Source organism: Diabrotica virgifera, chromosome 3 (genome assembly GCF_917563875.1).
Source record: "Diabrotica virgifera virgifera chromosome 3, PGI_DIABVI_V3a".
Lineage (NCBI taxonomy): Eukaryota > Metazoa > Arthropoda > Insecta > Coleoptera > Chrysomelidae > Diabrotica > Diabrotica virgifera.
This window is the reverse complement of record NC_065445.1, coordinates 257696915-257722308: the sequence shown is the minus strand read 5'-3', so window position 1 is coordinate 257722308 and position 25394 is coordinate 257696915. Positions and strand designations below refer to the sequence as shown.

At 32.8% G+C, this 25394-nt stretch overlaps 1 protein-coding gene across 2 annotated transcripts in view; it reads left to right on the top strand.

Moving 5' to 3' along the window:
- Positions 1 to 25394, top strand: part of LOC114329665 (2-Hydroxyacid oxidase 1-like) — a 29498-nt gene that overhangs the window by 2979 nt on the left and 1125 nt on the right. For both annotated transcript variants that reach the window (XM_050647345.1, XM_028278845.2), the window contains exons 2-6: positions 11565 to 11716; positions 13551 to 13671; positions 18799 to 18933; positions 20223 to 20484; positions 25158 to 25386. In XM_050647345.1, the coding sequence (XP_050503302.1) occupies positions 11565 to 11716; positions 13551 to 13671; positions 18799 to 18933; positions 20223 to 20484; positions 25158 to 25386 (899 nt within the window). The remainder of the gene's footprint in view (positions 1 to 11564; positions 11717 to 13550; positions 13672 to 18798; positions 18934 to 20222; positions 20485 to 25157; positions 25387 to 25394) is intronic.

Sequence of the window (25394 nt, the reverse complement as noted above, 5' to 3'; positions counted from 1 at the left end):
TGCAAATTGAAAATTGAACATACTTACAACAAATAAAATACAACATTAGGAATTGACAGTTTAATACTGCGTATGAAACAGTGTTGCCAATCGCATTTCTCTAGATTATCCGATAATCTCTCGAATAATATCCGATTTGTCACGAAAAGGTACGCTAGGTCAATAATTATTCTGTTATTAAAATGAATGTTGCCAATGTTATTCTTTTAGTCCCCTTAACAACCATCAAATAACAAAATCCTTTGTTCGTACGCCAATCAGTTGATTGTAATCAATTATCATTATGATAATTACCATAATTGATTGATTAATTAATTATTAATTTACAATTAACGTAACAATTATTAAGATAATTGATTAATTAATCTAATCTCATAATTGTAATCAATTATGTTTTCAGCAACCCTATCAAAGTTGACATTGACAGTAATTAAATATTTGATAATGATCAGTTGATTCCATTTCTGGAACGTTCGAACAACCGCAACCGGCCCTTTAATCTACTGGATTCTCTATTTCAAAATTTAAAAATTTTCGTTTATAGATGAAAATCTCGTATCCTAGCTGATTATTACCTAATTCATGTATGTAAATACTATTTACTTACTATTATTATATTATTCGTATTTTGTATTACCGTAAGTGTTAAATTCTAAATAAATAAATAAATCTAAATATTTCGTTATTTGGATCGTTATATTAATTTAGTATAATTATTTAAGTAAAAAAAACACTTTTAAATATTATTTTATTAAAACGTAATGACTACCTAAAACTAGGTACTGGAAAAATAAATAATAAATAAATCAATACAAAATAAACTACAGCTACAATAATAGCATAGGCGCAAAATTTCTGGTCAATGTTTTTAAAATGCATTATTTTTTCGAGTCCTGAGACAGCTAATAATTATTATTCAAAAATTTAAACGCAGAATGAAAGATTACGTTATTACCGAGGGCCGAAAGTCTCTGAAGACTTTTGTAATTTTTATTCTAATATGTTACAGGCGTAAAAGGAAAAGAGAATATTGAGTGTGATTTTTAATTTCAAATATCTCATTCAAAAGAAACATTTTGTTTATTCTAAAGGACTTTCAGCCCTCTATAATAATGTAATCTTTCATTCTGCGTTCAAATTTTTCAAAAATATTGATTAGTTTTCTCAGGATTCGAAAAAAATGAATAAGATTAAAGATTATTGGTCCAAATTTTGCGCCTACGCTCTTTTAACAACTAAAGATTTATTACAACTAAAACAATAGAAATGTATTTGACAGTCTTGTAGTTATGAAGGTATCGAAGTTATTATCCATAATACCTGTGGTACGTTTAACGTTAATGCCCGACTAAATAATTTTTATAAGCAAGAAATTTGAAGGATTCTTGAGTTAATTAGTAGACATCTAGATATTACTAGTTTCAAATAAGTAGATTTTTCTACAACCACTATTCCAAATGCAGTTTTCTGCACAATTTTATGTTAACAAACTTAATATTTTCTCACAGAATAACTGACAGTAGTGTGCAGAAAAGTGACGTTTCTGTGCCGGAAAGTTGTCTACATAGTACCATTACATTCCTCAAAAAAAATCATAAATATAATTAGGTATAACATTAGCTTCTAATAACACAAAAATGTACTGGGTGATTCATTAAAACTAAAGATCATGGACTATGCTAGACTTTCGTGTCGCACCCTGTATATTTAAATCTATGTTTATAAAGCACCCATTTGAATTTAAAAGTTAACGGGTCACATTTTTCTAAAATAAGTACACAAACAATTTGATTCCATAAGTAGTTTCCATACTTTCTAATTTCAAAATTTCACCCTGTATTATTGTTAATTATATTTCGTTAAAATTGGTTGTTAAGCAGCTTTTAAAAATATAAAAATATATAGGGTGTTCCAATAAAAATAAAACATATGGACTCTGCCAGGCTTGCGTCAATCACCCTGTAGATTTAAATTTATATTTAAAAAATGCACATTAATATATATTAAAATCGACGGGTCCCAGCGCTTTTTATAATTCTTTAAAACAAGGACACATATAATTTTATTCCATAAGTGCCTTTCACACTGTATAACGGTTTTTGAAATTTGAATTGGATTAGCATGCCTTAAGTGGATGCACTTGTGCATTTAAATTCTAAACAAAAGAATCGGCACATGTCCCTTTTGTCAAAAGATGAAAAGTATCGGATGTCACTAACATTCATCCAGTATAGGCTATTTATAAAAATTTGGGTGGAACCAAACAAAATTAATGTGTTGTTGGTGTTGGGAATATATGGATGAGAAAGTTTTAGTCGATGGTAGATACACTGAAAAATATCCGCAAATATCCGATTTATTTAAAGGTACGAAGAAGATACGACAACTCTCCAAAAAGGTACGCAAATCGGATAATTATCCGCCGATTGGCAACACTGGTATGAAACCCAATTTTCTTAGTTATTCATTAAGAAATTCTTCTATTGAATAATATGTATGGTCTTTTAGATAGATAGGCTTTTGTCAGTTTACGGAATTTTGGGAAAGATGTTGCAGATTTAAGTTGTAAAGGCAGATGGTTGTAAAGTTTTTTTGCGGAATATAATATAGATTTCTTTACTAACTCAATGAATGGGATCGGTAAATAAATATCAAAGATTGAATTTCTGGTGGAGTAAAGATGATTGGGCCTTGCTGGAAAGGCATGAAGGTGTTTACGAATTAAACAAACCGTTTCTAGAATATATAAAGATGGAAGTGTTAAAATTCCGTGATTCCTGAAGTAACTTCTGCAATGTGTAGATCTTCTGAGGCCAAACAGATACCTTATTGCTCTTTTTTGCAATTTAAAAATAACATCAAATTGAGCAGCTGTACTAGAACCCCAAAAAGGAAGACCATATCGAAGATGAGACTCGAATAACGAAAAATATGTTATTTTAGAAGATGCTAAATTGAGTTCCCTTGAGACAGATCTTATTGCATAGCAAGCTGAGGCGAGTTTCTTACTTAACGAATCGATATGAAGGGAACATTTGAGGTTGCTGTCTAAAAAAATACCAAGAAATTTTACAGAATCAACGGTACTGATCTGGCTGTTATTAGGAGGCAAAGGTTGAAGAGCTCCTTTATAGGATAATGCTACTGTTTTATCTACATTAAAAGAGAGTAAATTAGAGTCCGACCAGGTCTTTATCGTCAGTAGATCCGAAGTTATAGTTTCATGAAGAGATGCTATAGTTGAGTTGCTCCAAATGATACTGGTATCATCAGCAAAAAGAAAAAAATTCCCATCGATTTTTAAATTAGTGATGTCATTTATAAAGATAAGGAACAGAAGAGGACCCAATACTGAACCTTGCGGTACTCCACATACAATGTTTTTGAGACTAGAGTCAGTAGTATCATTTGCTCTAACTAGTTGTTTCCTATTATTCAAGTAGGATTGGAACCAATTCAAAGAAATACCTCTAATTCCATAGAAATTTGGTTTTTTAATCAAGATGTCGTGATTTACACAATCAAAAGCTTTGACATAGTCACAGAAAACAGTGGCAGTATAAAGATTATTGTTTAGTGCTTGATACACCTCATGTAGTACAGAAAACATGGCATCAGTGGTACATTTATTAGTTAAAAAGCCGAATTGATTTTGAGATAAAATGTTTTTCTCAACGATAAAGGACATAAGTCGAGTTTTAATGAGTCTCTCAATAATTTTGGAGAGTACCGGTAATAAGGCAATAGGTCTATAGTTGCAGGCATTAGATTTTTCGCCACCCTTATGAAGAGGAATAATAATGGCTATGTTTAGGCACTCTGGAAATTTACCTTTTTCGAAGGAATCATTAATTAGTGAGACGAGGATTTCCAACACATTTTCTGTGAGATTAGAGAAAATTTTTGTAGATAGTCCATCAGTACTACAGGATGATTTGCTTTTGATACTATTGATTGTTTGGGTCAGTTCAGAGTTATCGACTGGTTTTAAAAAGAATGAATTCGAGACCTTTCTTGAATTAGAGAGATAGGAAATGGGATCTCTTTGCGGCAAAATAGTTGATGTTATATTTTTACTCACATTAACAAAGTAATCGTTTAGACTCTCAGGATTTGGAAGGGAAAATGATTGAGCTGTGTGAGTTTTATTTCGAAGATCGTTTATTATAGACCAGGATTTTTTAGCTGATTTGATAAGTTTAAGATATGTTGTCCTGTACTTCGTGATATATTCAGTGACAGAAACGTTGGTAGTAAATTTCTTGATGTATAGAAATGAACGCATATTCTTGGCTGCTATGCGGATACCTTTCGTAACCCAAGGTTTTCGATGTTTTGGCTTAATAGGAATTAAAGGAAATGCCTTATTGAAGATGCGGATAAGCTTATATAGAAAAACACTGAAATTATAGTCCACGTCCATAGAAGGAAACTGCCACTCAGAAGTTAAGCATAAATTTTGGAATTAACGAAAATTGAGTGGAACGCTGTCGTAGGCTTTCCGTAGGTCGACGAACAACATATGAATTTCTGGATTCCGTGCCATCTTTTTTTCTATTATCTGGATTAAGGAAAAAATGTGGTTAATAGTGGATCGGCCCGTACGAATTCTTGCTTGTTCTTCTGCTTCAGAATCTATATTCTCTCTCGATTCGATTCTTTAAAACCTTTTAGGCCTGGATCCCGCTTATCAAAAAAAGTTGATTAATACCAAGCTCAAAATTTGTTAATAGCTTAACGGTGTCTAGTCGGACAAACTTTGATATACGGGAACACTGGAACAAGGGAAGTTTTAATTGCGGAACAGTTTAAAAATTTGGAACATCAGATTACGAAAACGCCCCATGTATTTTTTCGGACAGAACTTCCAATTGATTTGTTACCGTTTCATTAAACTCTCATACAAAAATCAGAGTGCTATTTATTACCAATATAATTCCTGTCACTTGACATGTTCTTCGTGTTGGACTTATTAAAATATTAAAATACCCAGTTGGTGATAAATACCAGTCTGATTTTTGCATGAGACTTTAATGAAATGGTAACAAAACAATTGGAAGTTCTGTCCGACAAAATACCTGGAACGTTTTCGTAGTCTGACGTTTCAAATTTTTAACCTGTTCCACAATTAAAACTTCCCCTGTTCCAGTGTTCCCATATATCAAAGTTTGTCCGACTAGATACCGTTAAGCTATTATCAATTTTCAGCTTTACAACTGGCTAGTGGTTTTAGTAGGTAATTTTTTTGTTTTTGGCCAATTTTGCCAAAATTGGCAAAATTACTTAGTATTTAGTAGTTATTAACTATTTATATCTGAAGCGTATTGTCGGAAACTGGATGCAAGCCGCACAAAACAGAGAAAGGTGGAAAGAGCTGAGGGAGACCTATGTCCAGCAGTGGACGAGTATGGGTTGATGATGATGATGAACTATTTAGGAATTATTTTATTGCCAATTTTACGAAATTGGCAAAATTACTTACTAAAATCACTAGCCAGTTGTGTCTAGAGTGCCAGAGTTTAGCGAACCGACTATAATATGTATATATATTCCATTCCATAGGGATTTCGTTTGTGTTTATGAATTCTTGACATATTTGTCGAAGATATTCGTACAATTTGTTCGTTCCGTACTTAAACAATTCTCCAGGACTCCAGGTATATCCCTTGATCCGGGTGCTTTGTTTGTCTTCAGTTGTTTATATACATTTTTAATTTCCTCAGTTGCTAATCTTATTGGCTATTGACTATTGAAATTCTATATTGATTTTGGTTTTTACGATCTTGAAATTCGACTTTATTCTCTACCAAAAGTTCTTTGAAATACTCTTCCCAGTCTTCAGAATTTATAATCTGTATTATGTCTTTATTATTTTCTTTTCTCATTTTTTTATCAATTTCCATTTTTTTCATTTATTTTGCGAATAAAATAAATCATTGCTCGTTCCTCTTACTCAGTTGCAATGTTTTCCTACATTCCATACAATAACGAGATGCGTGAAAACAGCCTTTAGTTTTTTCACTCAGGGTTTTTATCTCGCGCCATTTAGATCCCCTTTGAATAGATTTTTCTTCTTCTGTCATTCAAATTCATCCATTTTTTCTGTCCTGTCTTGATAATCTGATTGCTCATTGCCCTCTACTTTTTTCCTCCGGTTTTTCCTGGACCTCTAGCCTCTCTAAGTCCCAGAACCCTTAGTGATATACAAAGGAAACTTATTATAAGGTACCTGACCCAAATAAGGCCCGTCTTATTTAATTATTTTTAAATAAATATTATATATTCAATTTAATTTCTCAAAGCAATGGAAAACGAATGGAAGGTTTATGCTCTTTCATTTTACTATGGTACAGTTTATCAAATTTTAATATTTTAAAGTTATAACGGTTTTTTCAAAATCAGTGTTGTGGGCCTTATTGGGTACAGTAGTTCCAAATAAGGCCCCCCAGTTGATCCAAATAAGGTCCATCTTTTTTTTTAATTGTTAATAAAATTAAATACTGTTAACTGTTTTTGGGGGTGTTTTATTGCAGTATATCCATTAAATAAAGGCATTTATTAAATCAGAAACATATGTTTATTCACATTTAAGAAATTTTACAGTTTTGTAATAATCCGCAGTCTAGAAATCACACTTTGGACAAACAAATGTAGGTGTTTTGTCTCTGCTTGTTAATCCTAAACATTCTTCGTGTACGTATTTAAGGCATTTGGTGCACAGCCTCATATCTGCTATTCTGTCCTCTTGACACAAGTAGCAAAACCAGCTCTCTTCTTTTTCTCCTGAGTTTGAAACCTTAGACTGCAATCCACTTGGACCTGCTTCAAGAATATCTTTTAAGGAAGGTTGAATTTTTTCTTTATCTTTCTTTTCATTGAGGCATTTTAGTTTTATATTATATTCTCCTTTTTTTTGGTTTCGTCTGTTTCCCTTTATCACTAATAGGTTTTTGTCTTGATTTTTATTCTTTCCAGTAAATAAAGCTTTACTTACTGTAACCGCTCTATAATTAAGTGACTTTGCTCGGGGCTGCACAATTTTATTTTTTATTTCAGGTGTACAAAGAATTTCCTGAAAGGAAGTCTCCAAAATACCTTCGTCATTACTGGAATCATCGTGAAAAGATAAGATGTCGGAAACTGAAGTTGTACTTAAATCTGGCGAAGAATAAATCTTTCTTTTCTGACACTTTTTCTTAGAGGGGTCTCGTTCTTGTATCATTGGTGCCTGGCTGTCATCGGTCCTCGATTGAGTAGGCGATGGAGTATCTTCTTCATTTACGTTATCTCGCCTCGACAGTTCAGATGGAGCAAATGCTTGTTCCGGGAAAACATTAAGGTCAAACGGATAGATGCCTGTGGCACGAAACCCAATTGAAACATTATGAGGTGTAGCAGCTCTTAACCAGATTTTGGAAAATATTTTTCCGAAAATTCTTTTATTATTCGTACGCCCTTCGTTAGTTTTTGTGATGGTCCAGTACAACAAAACCTTTTGGTCCCAATATTCTTCAAAAGGCGCAAATACAGATTTGTCCATGGGCTGTAGCTCGTGTGTAGTGTTGCTAGGAATAAAAAAAAGTGTAATGCCATGGAAGTCAGCTGCATCAACAATACCTGCGTCTAAGTGAGACTTAGCTCCATCGAAAATAAGTAAAACGGGACAGTGTGGTTTGAACTTTGCAAAGTGGTGTACCCATTTTATAAAGGTTGATGTTGTCATTGATCCTTTTTCTCTGTCATTTCAATGGTCGAACCAGCTGGAAGATTATCTTGCCATTCCGACTGCATTTTTTTTCCTTTGAAGAGAATCATTGGGGGTATAACAAGAACAGCGGAAGATCTACAACATCTAGTTGAAAGTATGAATGAGATATGTAATAACTACGGCATAAGGATGAACGTCAAAAAAACCAAATATATGACCTTCAGTAAGAATCCAATAAATGACACTAGTATCACAATAAACGGTACCCAACTTGAAAAAGTAAACGAATACAAATACTTGGGAACCCTTATCAATGAAACAGGTGACCAAAATCACGAGATAAAAAGACGTATTGAAATTGCCAGGTCTACTTTTATAAAAATGAAAAAATTATTTGGTAATCGTGATATTAGTATTCATCTACGAACTAGAATGTTAAAATGCTATGTATTCAGTACTTTGCTCTACGGTGTTGAGTCATGGACTCTTAAAAGAGGAATATTAAAAATCTTGAAAGCTTTGAGATGTGGTGCTACCGCCGTATACTAAGAATAAGTTGGGTGGATAAAATTACAAATGAAGAAGTAATACGCAGAATAAATAACAAGGCAGAAGTTCTACTGAATATAAAAAAGAGAAAACTTGAATACTTAGGCCACCTGATGAGGGGATAAAAGTACACATTCCTACAAAATATAATGCAAGGAAAAATCCAAGGACGAAGAAATCCAGGCCGTAGAAGAATGTCCTGGATGAGAAATTTGAGAGAGTGGTTTGGCTGTACCACTAACGAATTGTTCAAAACAGCAGTAAATAAAATTAGAATCGCCCTAATGATATCCAATCTCCGATAGGAGAGGCACTCAAAGAAGAAGAAGAAGGAGGTATAACTTGGCCCAGAGCGTTAATGGGCGTTAATAAGCGGCCGTATAATGTCATTTTTGAGTCCCTTCTGTTGAAACATTATTTTTTCCATTAATACTTTATGATAGAATATACAAATTTATTTAAATAAGTAAGTATTATTGTGTTTTCAATTTATCGATCAAAAGCAAAATGAAAATTAAATTAAATTTTTTTTAATAACGCGGGCACATAAATTTGATACACCCTGTATATTGAGCTGTTTTAAAATTTATTAGAATTTAGTTAGGATGTAAATAGATTTCTCTTTTAACGAGCTTTCCGCGGAACCATTAAAGACTTTTGTGAATAATTAAAGTGAAAAGAACTATGTATTTAGATTTAAAATGGAAAAAAATTGTTTACTGTATAGGTAATTATCAATATTTCTCGAAATTGATAATTGAAAAGAAAGTTGGAATTTTAATATCTTCATTTCAATACGAGTATATGTGGGAGAGTTTCTCCGAAAGTAATTAGGATTGTTGGAACAAATTTGAGGGTGACTGTTGTTTGTCAAATGGAAAAGTCTATGTTTTGATTCTTGGAATGTGGAAGGGGAAAAGATGGATTGGATGATTGAGAGAGATTGAAAAATTATTCATTTGTGTTGTTGGCAGCGAGAAAGAGCGGTCTCGACGTGTTAAGTGCAGAGATAGTTAGCATATATCAGTGGCTGGTTGATAGTGGAGAATAGTGTTGAAAAGTGGAACGAGAGACAGATCAAATCGAGACGAAATACCTCTTTGATTCTGTATTATTGTGAGAAGGAGAGCAGAGAATTTTTGGAGTTTTGTTTGAATCGAGAACGGGTCAAAGAGACACGGTTTGTTGGAGAATAGTGCTGGTATGCTGATAGTTTTGAAGCTGGACAACGGAGAGAGGCTTTGATGAGTAGCCTTTAACATAATCAACGAGGGAGAGCTGTTTGGGGTCACGAGAAGACATCCGAGTGAGGGAAGCAAAAAGGTCAGTCAATTTATGTGAAAGAGATTTTTATGTTCGGGAAATAGATTTTTGAGTAAAAAGCATATGAATTAAAATTCCAATATTTCAAAATATAAATAGTAAATATAGGTAATCTTGCGAAGACATAAATTTGTTTGGTTTAGTTGTTTTACCAAAGTCATCGGGAACAAACCGATAAATTGTTTTTTGTAACGATAATAAATTTAAGTGGTATAAATTTCATTCGGACATCTGTGTCCACAGGTTTTTAGATTCGATAGATTTCAGAGTATTAATTTGATAAATAAAAGACAATTCTGTATTTTTATTTTAATATTTTGCTTTATTTCTTTTCCCTATTTTATCCCGATTAGGATCAACTCAGAGATACTGAACCCACGAGAGAAGATAAGTATAACGTGAGATAATTTGGATTTTTTTTAATAATATAAAAAAAGGCACCCTGAGATTTTTTATTCAATTTTGATGTATGATTTGCGACAATTAAATAATTAATCAAATAAATAATAATTAATATAAAATAAATAAGAAGCGGATCACAACAGTATATAGATACCAAATCATTGTAAAATCGATAAAAATGATATTTTAAGATTCTACATAGGTAAAACATTCAAGGAAAAAAAAACGATTATTCGGACTTCATGTCTAGAGTCTAGAGTGTCAGAAGCTATACACCAAGTTTCACACAAATCGGAAAACTAAGAATGTTTTGGATCGAAAATTGAGTTGTTTTAAATTGAATCATACGTACCTATACTAAAAAAAAATCATTAAAAAAAGTTTTAAAAATGATTTAAAAAGACTCTGGTGTATACTTTGTATACAAAAACTGACTTTAAATAAATAAACATTGCTGAAAATCTACAGGCACCAAATAAGGCCCGCGGGCCTTGTTTAGAACTCTACCGGTGGGCCTTAATAGGGACAGCTTCTTTACTCGTGTCTTGTCCTGTATTTTTATGAAAAACTATAATTAATCAAACGTTACAGTACGTTATTTTACATGTTGTCTGTTATATGTACAGTACGTAAATCATTCAGCTGGACATAGGGAACATACATTGTATATATTTAGATATTTAGATTCATAAATACATACATTGTATTATATTGAGATAATTGTGGCAACTGAGCTCTCTCGATGACAATTTGGTTATTAGCATTAAGGGGCATTAACCTCAAAATTGACAATTCATTTCGACTGACACAAATAAACGTCAAAATATGAGAATGTAGTAGCTAAATATTTTTGGCCTAAGGGAATGGGAAAATTGAAATTAGTTTTTAAATAAAAAATATTTTAAAAATTAAAGTACGTTTATTAACTCATTAATCGTAAATTTGGGGTTTGATTCATTTTTGGACAGCCTTGCTTCAAAACTCACTCATTCTATTCGTTCTAACAGCTCTATTGCACCGAAAACTCGTACTCGAACAGAAGCTTCAACTAGCACAGGTTAACGCAGTTGCCACAATTCTCTCAATGTATATTCCCTATGTCCAGCTGAACGATTTACGTACTGTATAAATTATAAGCTATCAGCTCATATATAACACAATTATTTATCACTTTTATTTCAAAACTTATCAATAAATTCATAAATACCTGAAAATAGTAATTTGATGTGCGCCTAGCGTGTCTGGATAAGCAACTGACATCCATAGATTAATAATATAGTATTACCGGACTGACATCAACATGGCGTAGTCACACTTAACCTCGATTTAAGTTCAGATTTAGCCAATAGATGCCAGTAGCGTCCAGAGACAAACGTCACTTTGAGAAATACTCGATTTTTTTTAGTAAAAACAATCGATGGGCTTTATTTGGAACCGGGCCTTATTTGGGCCAGGTACCTTACTTGTAAGTGTGTTGTTCATCTCCTCAACAACTAATGTGTTTTTGCTTTCCCCTTCTCCTACCTTTTTCCTTAAGTGAAGACTTATATTAACGACCAACTACTTTCGTATCTTTCTTTAGGTATAAAGTAAGACCAAGATATTTAAGAAATGTAGAAAATATAGATTTATCTACAGTAGTTCTTGGAGAGAAGATTTCCATGCCAATTGGAATTGCTCCGTCTGGTATGCAAAAAATGGCTCATCCAATGGGCGAACTGGCTGTTGTTAAAGGTAAATGCCATTGTATTAATATATAGGTATACTAAGAATTTCCACATTGTTCACTATATTAGTTCACTCACCCATTTTCTCCAATTCTTTCTATTTTGTCAGTCCCCTTCCTGCAGGTTTCTTCTTTCCATTGCTTCGTCCAGTTCATCTCTGAAAGATCTTCGGGGTCTGCCTCTCGTCCTTATTACTATCAGGCTCTGCTCTATTATTCTATTTATCTAACGTTTTTTGGCCGCTCTCCTGCGATGTCCGTACCAGCATCTCTGCTGTTCTGTGTACTCTATTAGCTCTGAGTTTATTCCCATTCTTTTCTTAATATATATGTTATTTATTATATCTCTTGTTACTTTGCAGCTTCTCCTTAGGAATTCCATCTTTGTTGCTCTTATTCTGTTTATGGATTTCTTATATATTATCCATTTTTCACATCCATAAGTCAGGATACTTCTTGTCATAGTGTTGTATATTCTTTTCTTTTTTGTTTTTATACTGATATGCCTGGATCCCGCGTACCAAAAAAAAGTTGATTAATAGCAAGCTGAAAATTTGTTAATAGCTTAACGGTGTCTAGTCGGACAAACTTTGATGTACGGGAATATTGGAACAGGGGAAGCTTTAATTGTGGAACAGGTTAAAAATGTGGAACGTCAGACTACGAAAACGTCCCATGTATTTTGTCGGTCAGAACTTCCAGTTGATTTGTTACCCTTTCATCAACCAACATAACCTTTTATCACCAACATAATTCCTGCCATTTGACATCTTCTACGTGTCGAACTTATTAAAATGCCCAGTTAGTGATAAATACCAATCTTTTTTTTGCATGAGAGTTTAATGAAAGGGTAACAAATCAATTGGAAGTTTTATCCGACAAAATACATGGGACGTCTTCGTAATCTGACGTTCCAAATTTTTAACCTGTTCCACAATTAAAACTTCCCCTATTCCAGTGTTCCCATACATCAAAGTTTGTACGACTAGACACCCTTAAGCTATTAAAAAATTCACCCGCATATCGGGCGTAAAGAAGTATAACTTCAAAAATTTTCAGCTTGCTATTAATTAACTTTTTTTTCGTACGCAGGATCCAGGCCCATGACGTTCTTATCCCACAGTACTATTTTTTAGTCTATTTTTTATATCTTTTTCAGTTGTTCCTTTGTTTGCTATTATGAAAGCTAAATATTTGTACTTATCTGTTCCTTTGATTTGTTTACCTTTGTCTATTTCTAGCTGTTTTATTTCTGTATTCTCTATTGTTAGGTATTCAGTTTTCTTTAGGTTTATTTCCATTCCATTCTTTGTATAATCCTGCTCCAGTTTTCTCTTCATAAACCTGAGGTCATCTTCATCTTGTGCGATCACTATTTGGTTGTCAGCAAAACTTAGGGTATTCGTTTCTTACTGGGATGCCCATTCCTTCGCACTTCCTTTTTTATCGTTTCAGGGTTATTTTCAGGAATATTTTGAACAGGGTAGGAGCAGCCCTGTAGTAGTCCCTTTGTCGTATTAAATGGACTCCATATTCTATTGCCCGTTTTGATAGCTACTTTGTTATTAATAAATATAGAAATGTTCCGTTCCTATACATTTTATGACTTAAATCTATTAGTAGTTATCCAGTGTAGGTACCTTGACATATTAGTTAAAATGAGGGCTAATAAGTTTAGCCCTGACTCTGTTATCTTCCCTGTATATCTTATAACTCAAGAATAACAGACCCGTGTTGTAAAAAGTAAATAATATTTATTAACATAAATAAATGTATGTAAATAATATATTTTGTTTAGCAGATTTTAATTTTTTGACATTAACTTTACTTTTTTAACTTCAGCTGCCCAAGAAATGGGTGTAGTTTACACTCTTAGCACCATGTCAACATACAGCATTGAAGAAGTTGCTCAAGCTGCTCCAATGGCTGTGAAATGGTTTCAAGTATATATTTATAAGGACAGGTAAATTTCTATTAGTACTACCACTGTAAATTGCTTTGAAGCTATTTTCTTGTGACATTTTAACTTTTTTTACTGTAACTGTAACTGTTGAAGTTACTGTTTACAGTCCGTAATGTGAGATTTTGCACAGGCACAGCCCTAGTAACCCACGTAGGGCAGCATTTAGGTCAATTGACGCCCTAGGCAATTCTCTAGTAGCCGCCCTTCAAAAATGTACCTACCATTTTTGCGAAAAAAAAATGCAAGCAGAATTTTTATTTAAATAAGAATACACTAAAAATGGATTTAAACTACGATGTTTATATATGTTACAGTTCAAGTTGATTATCCAGTTGACTCCAACTAGTTGGAGTCAACTCTAACGGCTGGTTTCAGTAAAAGTTGATTATAAATATAAATTGAAGATTTATATTCAACATTTACTAGTAAAAGTAGACTCCAACTAGGAAAAGTATACTCTTCCCAATGCAATTTAGTAAAAGTTGATTCTGATTCACACAAACAGCCGATTCTAGAAATTAAATGTTACTGAATATGTTCAAATTAGTCTAGCTGTATCGTCGCCCCCGTTAGGTAAATTACTCCGATTCGAATTTTTTGCACAAACTTACTAAAAAAGAGGTCCTTATAACTTTATAACAAATCTACTGGGTGCCAGGCAGTACCTTGATCGATAAATTGTTTAAACCATTTTTTTTAGACAAATTCACAAAAATAATTTTTTCACTTCAAGTATTTTTTTTAGATCATTTGGGTTATTCTGAGCAAAAAAAGGTATTTTGTGATTTTTCTCTAAAACTGATTGTTGTCGAGTTATACGCGATTTAAAATTTGAAAAATGCGAAAATAGCTATTTTCAAGGCTTAATAACTCGGTTAAAATCCATTATTATGAAAGTCAGAAAGTGACCAAATCAAAGTTTATAGCCCCCTCTACAAGATCCAGCAGAAATTCTTTGTCACTATTTTATTACTAAGCTTTATCTATTAATTATTAACAATGAGCGCTAAGTGCGTATTAGGCGGCCGTCAATGGTGAGTGCTAAAGAGATGCACCATTCCGGCCGTCCAATGGCGAATCTCACTCGCACTCACATTGACGGCCGCCTCAATACACGCTTAGCGCTCATTGTTGATAATTAAAAATAAATATCTTATTAATGAAATAATGACAAACATTTCTTCAGGATCTTATAGAGGTAGCTTTAATCTTTGATTTTTTTTAGTTTCTGACTTCACTAAAATCATTCATTATTGTACTCATTTGCAGAACCTATTTTACTTCAAATCAGGCCCGAGGCACTACATAATTTTCGGGCCCCTAAATATAATTTATTAATAATATTAATTAAGTTAATTAGTTAATATTGATATCAAATTTTTTAATTGTTCTAAGACCTTCTTCTTCTGCTTCTTAACGTGCCCTATCAAGTCCTCTTGGCGGTTGCGATTAACATGGCGAAACTGTCTCTGTCTCGAGCTATTCTAAATAGTTGTTCTGCTTTCTTTATTCTTGTCCACTCCCGGATATGCTTCAACCAAGATGCCTGCTTTCTACCAATTCCTCTGCGTCCTTAGATTTTACCCATGATAATAAGTTGAAGAATATTATACCGGTCTCCCCTTACTACGTGTCCAAAATAGGCCATCTTTCTATATTTGATGTTATCAAGCAGCTCGCGGGCAGCATTTGCTCTCTTAAGGACTGCCACACTTGTCAGAGTAGCCGTCCATGGTATTTTCAGTGTAGGTCTGTTCAGTCACATTTCAAAGGCCTCCAAACGATTAATCGTCGATATTTTTAATGTCCATGCTTAGACACTATACAAGAGGACTGACCAAATGTAACATTCAATCATGCGCTTTCGAAGTTTAAGTTGCAAGTTATCATTTCAGAAGAATAACCTCATTTTTAAAAATGTCGTGCGGGCTATCTCCATTCTACATTTTATCTCTTTATCTGGATCTAGTTGTTCAGTAATATGGCAACCAAGGTATTTAAAACTGAGTACTCTTTGAATTATATGATCATCAACATATAACTGTGAATCTTGATGGGCCAAACGGCTAAATACCATGTATTTTGTTTTTGAACAGTTTATGTTTAGGCCAAACTCTCTTCCCACTGTGTCAATGACATTTAAAAGGTGTTGTAATCTGTTCATATCATCACTAAAAATAACTGTATCGTCTGCATATCTGATTGTATTTATCAGAATTCCATTAACTTTCACACACCATTCCAAAATATGGAGCGCTTCCTTAAATATTATATCTGAATATAAATTGAATAACAGTGGGGACAGTATACAACCCTGTCTGACACCTCTTTGTATTTTGCATATTTCTGTTCATTTTCTTTTTATGCAAGCTGTTTGACGCCAGTATAATTTTTCTATGATTCGTACATCTTGACTATCAACTCCTTAATCCTTTAATATTTTAATTAATTTGTGATGTTGTACTCGATCAAAGGCCTTCTCATAGTCAATAAATACAGCAAATACGTCTTCCTTTGATCTCGGCATTTCTGCAATAATACATTTAGTGCAAAGAGTGCGACCCGGGTTCCCAGTCCATTTCTGAAACCAAATTGTGTTTCATCCTGGTCTTCTTCACATGTATCTCTGATTCTACTGTGTATGATACGTAGAAAGATTTTCAAAGTGTGGCTCATGTGGTTCTAAGACCACAGTTGACAAATTTGAAAATGTATCTTGTTTTATTGCAATAACAATTTTTTAATGATCTTTCCGGGCCCCATTAAAATGCGGGCCCGAGGCAGGTGCCTCATTGGCCTAGTGGTAAAATAGGCCCTGCTCATTTGCCCTCATTTTCGGCAGTAAAGTAACACTTTGTTGTATTGAAAGAAAAATGTTACTTTACCTGCCGCGATTATTAATCAAATTAACCGAGATTGAATGTAAGTGGTCAATGGCAGCAATCGATTATTTATTTGAGTGAAATTAAAATTTATTTATTTAATTATTAAAAATATTGAACAAAATTTATCTTATTATTAATAAAATTTATGTCAAAAAGTAAAATTCTGTAGTGTTTCGCAATTATATTCATACAAAATAGATTGTTACTTCAGACACACTTTAAACCCTTCATGTACTGCTATCTATATTTACAATTTTCACACAATAAAACCTTTACACTTTACATAATATGAGATAGAGTAGATAAAAATTATTTTTATGAATTTGGTTAACAAAAATTGGTTAAACAATTTTTCGACCGCGGTACCGCGTGACACCCTGTGTATTTGTTATAAGGATTGTTATACGGATGTATTTCTTTGAGTAAGTTTGTTCAAAAAATCGAATCAGAATAATTTCCCTAACGGGGGCGACGTTACAGACTATACTAATAAGTAGTTGAAACGGTCAAAACAAAGAAACGCACACTCATCAAAAATGCACTTGAGATTCTCGTATAATCAACATTTACTGAATCGATCCAGGAAGAGTCAACTCCAACTAGTAAAAGTTGATTTAAATTTTTAAAATCAACTTTTACTGTAACATATACACATAATAGAAAAAATTGTCATTGCAGTTCGATCACATTAGAGATTTCTTTCTTGATTTTTCTTTGGCAAAATCATCTATAATGCATAATTTATCGCCTTTGTTACGTCACTTTCTATGGAAAAAATCGACGAATTGCGTCTTGCGTCATACTTGATCGGAAATTATTTTTAATTCTTGACATTTTCGAACATGACCTTTCAGTGGACACGTTTGCAACTGGAATGCACAAATAAATACGCAAAGCAATGTCAAAATTAGGGAAAATATCTTTCAATCCACTCTTCTTTAAATATTTAGATATGTCAATTGGTGATTTTATTGTGGTATCCAAATGACCCTTTAAGTGAATTTCTTCATTGTTTAATTTTGGCAAATCTGTTATAACACGAAAACGTTGATAAATAAGTCGATAAGATTCCAGACGTCTATTCAGGTCTCTTATCAGAGTGTCGATTATAATACCTATATAGAATTATACTATAGAATGTATGGATTTTCATCTCATCACTAGCTGAAAAGTTTAGTTCATCATCGTCCCCCTCGTCAAATTGAATTTTTCTTTTGCTCTTTCTAATTTCTTTAATATGTTTTATTTTGTCACAATTTTTTGGCTTTCTCTTCATAAATGGGAAAATTATTTAAAAAGGAAGTGGCGTTCAGACAGGATTCTGCTGCTAAAGATCCTACTAAATTGAGAGAATGTCCACAGCAAGGTAATACGTAGGTACTCAGCAAGTTTATTGTAATTTTTTATTCTGCCCTGCATTCCTGAATATTTGCCAGACATATTGGATGCGTTATCATATGACTGACCGCTTTTTGAATGAATAGTGTTAAGAGAATGCAATTTGTTTTCTAGAAATGAATTCCTACTTCTATTCCGTTGATGGATGTACTTAAATGTTATTCGATTTTAATTTTTATATAGAAATATTTTTTTGTACAGTATTTTTGCCGCCCTCTCATAATTTGCCGCCCTAGGCAACTGCCTATATTGCCTAATGGATAAAGCGGACCTGTCCTACGTTGACTGGTGTAAAATCTAGGAATAATTTAAACATCACATATAATTTTATATGTCTGCTTATGTCTGATTGACTGAACAAAGCATTTGACAGAGTAAGAATCTAGATGTAATCCATCTTCTGTATAATAGAGAAGTTCTCCTAGATATCATAAAAACTATTGAGAACATCTACCAAAACAACAAAATGGTAGTCAGATAGGTTGACAACTTACAGAACCTATAGGCATAAGCAGCTGAATAAAACAGGGGGACTTATTGGGCCCCATTCGTGGGAAACTTATTCGTGTATGAAATAATCAAAAGCGTCAACAAAGGAAAAGGACACAGAATGGAAAACAAAGGAGTAAACATACTCTAGTTACGCAGACGACTCAATATTGATAGCCCGAGATGAAAATAGTCAGGAAAAATTAGTCCACAGATTAAATATACGAGCAAAAGAATTTAATATGACAATTTCATCTCAGAAAACTTAGTAATCAGTAAAGAACCAATCAGATGTAAAAAATAAAAGTTGATGTTAGAAAAAATTTCTATATTTCTTTTTTTTTTGTTTTTCCAGAGATTTAACTAGAAATTTAATTTTGAGAGCGGAGAAAGCTGGTTTTAAAGCAATAGTATTAACTGTGGATGCACCGTTATTTGGTTTGCGTATTCCTGATTTAAAGAACAAGTTCACATTACCTCCACATCTTAAGTAAGTAATAAACGATGAATTTATTTGCAAATGTGAGTTCTAGCTTAAAAACTTACTAACTTTGAACAAACCGTCAATCTCTAGGATTCTTGTAGATTATGTTGTCATGTAAGTTGAAACTTTAGATTAGGTCTAGCTTTGCTACTTTTGTCTTATCTCCCTGGTAATAATACCCCGTATCCCTACTTAAGTCTGTGGTTAGTCACCCTGAACGACCTGGCTGCGAGAAGTTTTTTTCCCTTCCCTACCCTTGATTGTTCGATTGGATTCGTAATGGGTCTTGGTGTATGGTAGGTTTGGTTAGGCGTTGATTTTAAGAAGTGTTGCCAGCTAAATGGGCGCAGTCCTCAAGGGCCATAAAAGAAGAAAAGAAATGTGAGTTCATTTTTAAAACGTAAAATAACAAGAAAAAATCTGTTTCGAACTTTTTACGATTTGAGCGGGGACCTGAAAATGCTAGAAGACCCATCTAATTTAATGTTTTTTGTTATAGTTATATACTAAGCCATTCTTCTTCTTTACGTACCATCTCCGCGACGAAAGTGGACAATTATCATCGCTATTCTAACTTTTGACACTGCAACCCGAAAGAGTTCAGAGCTGCATCCAAAACATTCTCTGAGATTTCTCAGCCAGGACATTTTTCTTCTACCTATGCTGCGCCTTCCTTGAATCTTTCCCTACATTATTAATTTTAGAAGTTCATATCTGTCACCACGTGTTATATGACCCAAGTTTTGTAGATTTCTTATGTTGATGGAATCCAGTATCTCCCTGCTGTTCTCTATTCTTCTTAATATGTACTTCTTCATTGGTTATTCTGTTTGTCCAGGAGATTCTCAACATTCTTCGGTATGTCGACATTTAAAATGCTTCCAATCTATTGAGACGTTATTTATTAAGTGTCCATGTCTCCACACCATACAAAAGAACAGAAAATACATAACACTTTAGTACTAAGTTCTAAGATTTAGGCTGAGGTCTCTACTACATAATATTTGTTTTATATTAGTGAATGCATTATTCATTACTAAAGTAAGTCATTATTCATTAATAAATTTGGAGAGGAATAATAAACTAAACTAAGAATTTATAACATTTTTGGCCATAGTATTCCCTACTTGCTAAAAGTTTAACATTTTTTACGACTTTTTCGTATATTTGTATTACATTTAGGGATGTTATTCCCACAAAAAAATAAATTAGTTTCTTCTCAAATGTCATTCTATCCCTTAAATGAATTTGAAACATAGTTTACGATTATTTGTCAACACATATGTAGTTTTTAGATTGGCGAATTTCGAAGGAAGAGTTTCGGAAATGAGCCAGGACCCCACAAAAGGATCAGGTCTTAACAACTACGTTAATGATTTGTTCGATCCGTCCATTAATTGGGAAGACATTAAATGGTTGAAGAGTATTACAAACCTTCCCATAGTTCTGAAAGGAATATTGACTGCAGAGGATGCATTACTCGCTGTGGAGGCTGGGGTAGCTGCCGTTCAAGTCTCCAACCATGGGTCTAGGCAGTTGGATGGAACACCTGCTGCGGTATAATATACATTTTCTTTTTTATATTATTAAATTTCGTCACGAAACTATACATCTTCTTGTTCTTCAGCCTTAAGTTATCTAATTTTGGACATATGCCTCCCCCAATTCAATTCAGTGTTTTCTATTTTGCGCCACTTGCTTCCAGTTGTGTCCTCCAATCTTCTTAATGTCATCAGCCCAGTTCCATCTTTAGGGGAGTGCATATAGCTTTTCACTTCGGAAAAAATCAAACAAGATAGAACTTTTTGTTATTTCATTAAGAAATGCTTAATAAACAACATACCAAAAAGTTGTACTCGAGAAGTGGGTGCTTCATTTTTTATTAAACAAATGAACTACGAAGTTTAATGTTTTTTTAAATAACTCCGAAAATATAAATTTTAAAACAAAACTGACTTGACCATTGAAAAATTCAGAAAATTTTACAAAAAAAATCTTACATAAAGAATTTTCTCAAATTAAATCTGTATGTTCTATAATTTTTTATTTATAACGCTAAAGTCACCCTTCTCACAAACATTGGCGCACTGTAAACTAACGTACGGCGAAGTGCACGGTTGAGTTATTTTAATGTACATCTTTAACTAATTGATCAAATACAATTTTACCAATTGAACATGACAGAAGAATAATTAAGCTATCTTATGGTTATAATAGAAAGAAATAAAATGTATGGGTATAAGTACGGTGTGGGCGGAAAGTGAGCCTTACATGAATTGATAACTTTTTTATTATCAGTTTTACGAAAAAAAGTTAATCTTAATAAAATACTCTGCATCGTATATAATCTAAGATTCAATCATCAAATATCAAATTTAATTAATGTTATACGAGGTATGTCAAAAAATATGAATTTCACTCAAGAGTAAAGTACCTCTACATTTCACAATATCGAAAATTGTTATTAAGAAAATTTGTTTGGAATTAAAAAATTTGTTTTAATGTTTAATTACATCCTTCTAATTGAAATATTGTGAATAATAAGATTAATTAAGATAATTCCCCTTAACAAAAATTCATATTTTTTACATACCTCGTACAAAATTAAAAAATATTTAATATATTTCATCATTTTAAAGTCTTCTATTTTAAAATGTATAATATACGTCTGAATTGCCAATATAAATGAGTCAGATTAAATAAATTATTAGAAAAATTTTTTTACTTAGCAACAACATTTTTGTTTATTTCAGTAGTATTTTGTATTTTGACAACGAAACCCGATTCGGTCTTCGAAACGTTAATAAAATTATTTTTTCAATTTAATTGTGGCTTATTTCCCATCTAAACAGTTAATCATAAAAATGCCACAAGGAAATAGCTTCAGAACAAAATAATTAAAAAATTTTGATATCTGATAATTGTATCGTAGATTTTAGACCAGGGAGAGCATTTTATGAAGAATAACTTTTTTCGTAAAAGTGATATTAAAATAGTTATCATAATTGAAATAAAAGGATGATGAGTATCTGTAATTTGAGAAAAAATTGAAATTTTTTTTTTTCGATTAGAATGATGTAATTGTATATTTAGATATGGTTTCTAATTTCAAACAACTTTTCATAATAGCATTTTTTGATATTCTGGAATATAAAGGTTCTTTACTCTTTAACGAAATTCATATTTTTGACATAACTCGTATAAAATTGATAAAATTTGATATCTGATGGTTGAGTTTTAGATTTTTGATTATCCAGAGCATTTTATTAAGAATAACTTTTTTTCGTAAAATTGATAATAAAAAATTTTTCCATGTGGTTCCTAGCTACGCAGATACACTGTATAAGAGCTTCTGTATAAGAATTTTCAAATTGCAATGCCATATTCGGATTCAGCATAATCAAAAACAAAATAGAAACATATTTGATCAGAGTAAAATAATGAATTTATCGATATATTTAAAATTATTTTTCTACAACCGTGTTAAAAATGCAATTTTTAGCACTCCATACGAGCGTTAAAAATGCTACTTTAAGGCACTAGTGCTTTAAAAAATTTTTAAGGCACTGCAGTTCGTATTGATTGTATAGTTGATGTAATGTCAAAAAAATATAAAAATGGAATGTCAGTCAAGTTCAAGTAAAAGTTTTTGTAGATATTGTCCTGTAATTACGTTTGTAGAAAAATATTGTATGATATGCGTGTTAAAAAGTACATTTTTAAGGCACTCTGCACTCATGTGAATTGCAGAACTCGCTATCGCTCATTCTGCAAACTTTCACATGCGTGCCTTAAATGTGTACTTTTAGCACTTATATCATAAATAACTATTATACAAAACAATTGTTATTGTTTAAACAATTAATAAACAATTAGCAGCCAAATCTGCGAGTAGAACTTTTTACTTTAACATGTATAATATAACTCCCCTACTTTTATCCTTCAGTCCGACATTGTGTCCTGCGAAGCTCCATTTTAATTTGGCAGCATGTTCTCCTGCGTCTTTCACTTTGGTTTTGCTTCTAAGCCATTGGTTTGTTTTTTGTCTATAAGTCTCATCCCGAGCATTGATCTTTCCATCGCTCTTTGTGCCTTTGCTATTTTATCGATATTGGCCTTGGTGAGTGTCCACGTCTGTGAACCATACGTAAGTATAGGGAGACTACACCAACACTGATCGTAAACTCTGGTTTTCAAATATTGTTTTCTATTTTAGCTTTTTTCAAGATCCAACTCAGTTTTCCAAATCCTGCCCACGCTAACATTATTCTTTAGTTTGATTTTCTTTAAAAACTTTCATTATAGATCCCAGGTAGATGTATTCGCTTACTGTTTCTAAATGTATGTCTTTTATGTTTTTACTAAGCATAAAGTTAAATAATTAGGCATGCACTTCATAGATATGACATCATAACCCAACGGTACAAAAATTTGACAGCAAACAAACGCTGTTGCCAAATCAAAAACATATACCTATGTATTTACCCTTAGACAAGGAAAGAGAGAGGACGAGTAATCCTTGACCAAAAGTGAAGCCAAACGACACCAGAGATTTTGATCATCGACGTATCTTTGGGGTATTGTTACGCATTGAGTATTTAAAATAAAAACATGAAATGTATTTAAAATGAAGAATTTGTGTACGGTAAATGTTTTATTAAGTTGCTCATATTACGTACATATGTTTCAATACATACATATGTTTTTATTACGAATTTTAGATGATGATTTACTTTATTTTTTATGAAATTTTAACCTTCAACGAACACCCACCACTGGCAACCCATTGTTATTTTTGACGTGACCGCCATGTTTCTGGTGACAAACAAACCAAAAACTGGCTTCACTTTTGGAACGTGTGTTTTAAATGAGTGTTACCCGTCCTCTCTTTTTTCCTTGTCTAAGTATTTACCACAGCAGTTAGCGGCTACACTGTTTCTTTTTGTCTTTAACAGTGTGAAACAAAGACAACACTGTCTGTAATATAAGGGTCAAAGTCATGTGGTCCTATAGAAGGTTATGTAAGACTTTAGTTTGTTTATTTTTTTTTTCTTCTTTTTTATGACCTATAAAAACTGAGCCCATTTAGCCAGCAAGATTTCTTAAAATACGATCTTACGAAATAAGGATAGTAAAGGAAAAGTGAAGTTGGTTAAAAAATAAACTGTCGTTAAAATATTAAGTAAATAAATAAAATATAATTGAAAACAATAATTTGACATTATATTTAACCTCCAATATTATGACAGACGTCAGTTACCATTTACCACCTCACCAAATATAATAATGACGTCATATATACGGACATATTACACATGGAGAGAGATACAACTTGCTCCAACTCATTATGCAGGGAAAGATTCAAGGAAAAAGAAGCATAGGGAGACGCAGAATATCGTGGCTGCGCAACCTGAGAGAATAGTACGGATGTACATCAAATGATCTTTTCAGAGCAGAGTCTCTAAAGCCCGAATAGCTATGATGATTGCCGACCTCCCTCGCGGAGATGGCACTTGAAGAAGAAGAAGACTTCTAGCCAATGAAATACTCGCTGTAATAGGACTGGCATGTCAAGAAAATCTGAGTAATCTAATATGATATATATTTTTTCAAAATTAAAATATGGCAACAAGGGGAAAATTGCGTGCGAGCCTTACCTATTATTTGACTTCGACCATAGCAAAGAATACTAATGTTAGTATTCTTTGACCATAGTAAGTTTTATCTTGGGGCTTCTTTCTGAATGCCCATATAATCCCATTACCTCTGTGTATGTAGAGCAATGTGCTTCGAAAATATTATAGTTTCTGCGTGTCGCTTTCATGGTAACCGCATGGTTTTAACGGGCGTTATGAAATCAGCCCCGAATATAGTGCGGGCGCTTTAAACAAATGTAATTAATGCAAAATTTAGTTCGGTTGGGTAATAAAATATACTTTAATAGAATAAAGATGCAACAGAAAATTGAATGAAAAATAAAAATAAATGAGAAAATATTAACTTTTCTAGAGAGAGCGACGCTCCGTAGCCCTTCCTCACTAGCCACCACTGGGTATCAGATCCGTTTTTCTCCTTTCATGATGTTAATGTTACATTTTTTAATGTTTTTAGTTAATGGCGGATTTCATATAAATATTATATAACTGTATAAATTTTACGTTAGATCAAAAGCTAGAGTTAAATAACAAACATATGTACATGTATATTTTATGTTATATATTATATTTTAGATTGACGCTCTATGTGATGTAGTAAAGGCGGTAGGAGACAAAATAGAAGTTTACATCGATGGTGGAGTGACAGATGGCGTTGATGTTCTCAAAGCTGTTGCTCTTGGAGCAAAGATGGCTCTGGTAGGACGATCTGCTTTATGGGGATTGGTTCATAGTGGACAACAAGGAGTCGAGAGAGTTCTCAATATTCTTAAAAACGAACTCAGGACCGGCTTGGGAATATCAGGTGAGGAT